The 5596-nt window shown below is 38.8% G+C and overlaps 1 protein-coding gene across 1 annotated transcript; it reads left to right on the top strand.

Moving 5' to 3' along the window:
* The first annotated feature begins 2929 nt into the window (after nt 1-2929).
* On the top strand, nt 2930-5275 carry LOC133526894 (uncharacterized). The gene is made up of 3 exons (XM_061863739.1): nt 2930-3550; nt 4067-4162; nt 4897-5275. The coding sequence occupies exons 1-3, from the start codon at nt 3232-3234 to the stop codon at nt 5013-5015; spliced, it is 534 nt and encodes a 177-aa protein (XP_061719723.1). The 5' UTR covers nt 2930-3231; the 3' UTR covers nt 5016-5275.
* The last annotated feature ends 321 nt before the right edge of the window (nt 5276-5596 follow it).

The following is a 5596-nucleotide window of genomic DNA, read 5'->3' as shown; positions in this document are numbered from 1 at the left end:
TTTTACCGCCACAAGACCAGATCACTGACCTCAGAACATTATAGGCAGAAAATAGAAAACCGTTACCACTTTTGAACGGATTAGAAGTATAGTGTTCAGGAGACACGGTGGTTAGTTACACCCTGGAATATTCTATTTCAAAAGCAAATGGGTCAAAGTCTAGTCAAAGGTCCCACTTTGTCGCTTACCATAAGGACGAGATTTGCTTATCTTTATACGAATAACCTGTCAAGGCGTCCTTATGGCAAGCGACAAGTCATTTTCGCAATTACATATGTGGGTATTATTTTTTCGGTATTCAATTGTTTTAAATAACACTTGACATTCCGATTTTCATCGTTCTTTTGATATTTGACAGGCACCTTTAGTACCATTTGGTAAATAAAAATTGGTAACCAGCTTCGTAACGGGAAAGAAATACCAATTCGTAACTGGCTTCAAATTAGGACTTTTCCTTTACCGATTTGTAACCACGTTTGGTAACCGGCTATGAAACGGAAAAATAAATCCCAGGTTGTAACTAGTTACAAAATGGGACTTTAGAATTACCGATTAGTAGCCACGGTTGGTAACCAGCTCTGCTTCAAACGGAAAAAAATATCCCGCGTTGTAACTTGATAAAAAATTGGACTTTTGAATTACCGATTCGTAGCCACGGTTGGTAACCAGCTTCCAAACGGGAAAAAATATCCCGCGTTGTAACTGGTTACAAAATGGGACTTTTCTATTGCCTAATTTTTTTAAGTAATGTACAACAGTAAATAAACATAACCTTTATTCATTTTCATAATAAGAAACCAAAATACAACCTTTGTATTAAAAACGAAATAAAAATAACGTGCTTATTATTTTGGGCATATCATTTCAAACTGCAAATGGGCTTGCTATTTCGATACAGTGCCGTATGCTTATGACACCGTTTTGTAGTTCTCTAACAGCTCTAGCAATTTCTGCAGCTATTCGCTGATATTCTTCGGATATAACATCGATTTAGTAGAATAAACTCCGATCAGTAACTCTGGTCCAATACGTAACCGGCTACAAACAGGTAATTTTGGATTCCCATTTTGTAGCCAGTTACAAAATTTAGTTACCAAACGATACCATGCAAGCCCAATACGTAACCGGCTACAAACAGGTAATTTTGGATTCCCATTTTGTAGTCCGTTACAAAACCTAATTACCAAACGGTACCACTCTGGCCCAATTCGTAACTGGCTACATACAGGGAATTTTAGATTCCTGCTATGTAGCTAGTTACCAAACGGTAGAACGCTGGCCCAATACGTAACCGGCTAAAAACTCGGAATCTTGATTCCCATTCTCTAGCTAGCTACGAAATTTTGGTTACCAAACGGTACTAAAGGGACTGCAAAAAAATACAAAAAGTAATATTTGCATACACCGTCCGGGGATCGAACCCGGATCGTCGCTGTTACAAAACGGCTTTGTGTATGCCAACTGCGCCACTTTAGGATATACCTAGTCGGTAAAATTAGGCAACTTATTCTCGGGAAAGAATTAAAATAGTAAAGGGTCGGAACGAAATTTTTTTACCCTTTTTTTCACCTAGCCCCCGTCCGGCTGCCGTACGTTTAGGGAACTTCGGTTCAATATTTTCACCTTCATGTTGCTCTTAAGCTGGAGGTCGATTATAATTTAACAATCTGTTATAGTTTTAATTTGTTTTTGACACGACCTTGACGACCATTGTTATGTACTGGACATACGCACGGGAGGAGACGCGCGGGCGGCGGACAGAGCGCGACGTCATCGCGGCAGGCCGCGAGCGCCGCGCGGCACACACTCGGCGTCACATACTCCACCGGCGCAACGGACGAATACCGTATTAGTTTTTATAATTGTTTGGCCGGGATTTATCTGTAATTAAGGCGGAATAAACCAGCCTATTTTTATACAGTCCGCATTATCATTTCTACGTCCAGTAGGACCCTAACAACCATCTTAGTGACTATTGCTCTCACCCACGACTTTCTATCCACTTCGCATCGATCTTTGAGGTCGTAAATTTATATAAGATCAAAACCGTAACAAGATGTTAAATTCGAATCAGTCAGTAGGCGAAATGTTGAAGAGACGCTCTGGTATAATTCCATTGTCACATTTTCTTTCGTATATGACATCTATTGCAGTTTGTACGACATATTTGCTACGAAGTACAGCCGTGTCAGAATAAGTCTTTATATGACCAGTTGAGCCGCCTGTGACACAGTTTCTGCCTCAGCATGTATTGTGATAGCGCAATAAAGCAAGTATGAGAACCAGGAAAGGCCATTTCGAGCCCATGTCTACGAATTTATTTTGCGATCACTGAATTGTCAAACGTCAAATTATGAGAGAGTCACCACAAAATGTATGGAGCTGTACAGCGCCATCTCGTTTACTTGTCAAATTCGAAGTAGGGAACTGTCTTAGATTTTACACATTTTACTCTTTAATACTTTAATATATGGATACCGAGCTTTTCTCGGAAAACACATTAAAACTCAAAAATGCACGTTTTCCCAGAGATTAAATAGATAAATGTACACTAGGGGCTCTGACCTAACTACATCGATTTTTCGCCCCCGAAACCCCCATTTAGCAAATTTCTTCGAACGCCGTTTCCGAGGACCTCGAAATATATAAATATAAATATATAATATATATATATATATATATATGCAAAAATTGTTCGTTTAAAAGTTAGAAACTGAAAAGTTAAAAGAAAATTGCAGTTTGCAAATATTTGAAGTTAGAAGTTTAATCAATTTTCAAGATTTTCGTCATTCGTCATTTCGCCAAAATTACAATTATCGTTCCGAAGAAATATCACTTGAAATTTGCGCTAGTAAGTACTAAAATAAAATGTACAATCGAATATGATGTCCAAAGAAGAATCAGTTCGGACGAACGGAACGGAGTACGCGGTTCGAGTACACTTTGTTCCCCGTCGCGGTAGGGCGACCAGCGGTGCAGAACTTGCTGCGCTACGGTCTTCAACGCGCTGCGAGTATCCGAACGTGAGCGGGGCAACGACCGCTGCCGTCCTCAACCGTCAGAACTGTCAGCGGCGCATGGTTTTGTTTGTGATTGAAATTTTTCGCGGCGTTTCATAGGCGGGCGTTTAACATGTAAATTGTGTAAATTTTGTTAAGTTTATAGTTGGATAAGCTGGAAGATTGTAGTACGAGTGCTTTATACAAATTTGTAAATATATATAGGTGCGAAATGGCTCAGTTGAAAGAACTAAAAGCCAATCGTGGCTACTTCAAAGGCGCCATCAGTCGCATTGAAACATTTTGCACCTCGGATGATTTTTCAACATCATCAGTTGAAGTGCTCACTCAAAAAAAAGAGAGATTAATTAAGGCCTTCGGCGACTACGAGTCTTGTAATCGGGCTATCTTAGCTACAGAGCCAGACGATAGCGAATCTTACGAAGCATACGAGATTAAGTATGATTTATGCCTAGCGATGATTAATACGCGTTTAAAACCTGTGACACAGACTATTAGCTATGGCACTGCATCTTCCGAGCTAGAATCAGGTAAGTTTAAAAAACTTCCTTCCATTCATATTAAAAGTTTTGATGGGGAGAATGTGATGGACTATCATCCATTCATAAATATGTTTAAGGCAGTCATCCATATGGATACAAAATTAAGTTACTGCGAAAATTTTTACTATTTAAGGTCATTTTTGACAGGTGGGGCATTAGACTTAATAAAGCATTTAATGCTTACTGAAGAAAACTATGAGGTCACTTTGAAACTTCTTGATGATAGGTACAACAATATACCAAAAATTGTTAACTTTCATGTAAATAGTATTCTTGACATGCCAGTTTTAACAAAATGTACAGCTTCTGGGCTGCGCTCAATAGTGTCAACTGTAAATATGCATCTTGCAGCATTAAAAAACTTGAATGAAAAAATTGAGTTCTGGGATACTATATTAGTCAATATTTTGGCTAGGAAGATTGATTCTTACACTTATCGTGGATTTCATCTTGAGCGTGATTTGAAAGAGGTTCCTAAATTGTGTGAATTCCTTACCTTCCTAGAAAAAAGAGCAATCGCATTGGAAGCCACAACAACAGAGGAGCCTAAGAAGCCGTTGAGATCTGCTGTGAGTGCAGCAGCTGCTACTGGAGTTTCATGTAAGTATTGCCAAGATTCTCATAAAATATATCAATGTGCCAAGTTTAAGTTGCTCTCTTATAAGGAGCGATGTGAGTTTGTGGATACAAACAATTTGTGTAAATTGTGTCTCAATGGTCATCGAGGTAGGTGTTTGTTGAGATTAAAATGTGCAACATGTCATGAATTACACAATACTCTGTTGCATTCAACAAATAAAGGTAAGGTAACTAATGTTTCCTTGACTGATGAACCCTCTCAGAATGTAAATAATAATTCTAAGTCTGATGATTGTTGTCTGCCTACCGACTCATCCATAAATGTGAGTTTGTCTGCTAGACCTCGGAATGCAAGTGTATTGCTTCCGACAATAATTGTGAATTTGAAGAAAAAAGATGGTACATTTATTCATGCTAGAGCTCTTCTAGACTCATGCTCACAGGTACATTTTGTTAGTGAGAAGCTGATTAAGGAAGTAGGCATTTGTACATATAATTATGATGAGGTAGTGACTGGTGTGTGTGAAAGAGATAATAATATTGCACAAAAAGCGGATTTAGTTGTTTACTCTACTGTAGGTGACTTTAAAGTCAATGTGTCATGCTGTGTGACTAGGAAGATTACTTGTGCCCTTCCGCAGCAAAAATTTGACACTTCTCAGTTCAATATTCCATCTTATGCTCAGTTGGCTGATGAGAAGTTCAATGAATCAAGTGAAAATTCACTATTATTAGGAGCTGACGTCTTTTTCCAGGCGTTCCAGTATGTGTGCCGACAGCTCACACCTGTGGGTCCGTATTTGGTGAAGACAAGATTTGGTCATATAGTGGGCGGGAGGCTGCCCTTCCCTGCAGGCAAGAAGTCGATAAGTAACTATTGTGTTACATCTAAAGGTAATCCTTTTGATTTTAATGTAGTGGAGGATGATTTACAACCACCCTTCCCATGTGTCAAACAAGGTGATGATTCTCAACCTTCTGAAAACATTGTTGATATAATGTCTAAGTTTTGGGAGTGTGAAAAGGTACCTGATATTATTAAGGAAACAGGTACAGAGGCTGAGCAGGCTGAACAGATTTTTCAAGAGTCTGTCCAATTAGAAGATGAAAGATTCACAGTAGCCTTGCCTGTGAAGGTTGAGTTGGATAAGTTAGATTTAGGTGATTCTTTCAGTAGCGCCTTGCAACGATTTTTCAATTTAGAAAAGCGGTTTTCGCGGGATTTAGAGTTGAGTCAAAAATATAAAAAGTTCATACATGATTATATTGACCAAGGTCATGCCAAATATTTTGACATGTCTAATTATGACTTAGGTGCTGGTAATGTCATGTTTCTGCCACAACACCCTGTAATTAGCTCCAGTAAAACGACACCTGTTAGAGCTTTCTTTGATGCTGGTGCTGTCACAAAGAATGGTATATGCTTGAATGACATTTTATTAAATGGTCCGGTGG

This window comes from Cydia pomonella, chromosome 17, assembly GCF_033807575.1.
Source record: "Cydia pomonella isolate Wapato2018A chromosome 17, ilCydPomo1, whole genome shotgun sequence".
In the NCBI taxonomy this organism is placed as follows: Eukaryota; Metazoa; Arthropoda; class Insecta; order Lepidoptera; family Tortricidae; genus Cydia; species Cydia pomonella.
The sequence above is the reverse complement of the archived record's forward strand: the minus strand, read 5'-3'. Positions and strand labels throughout refer to the sequence as shown.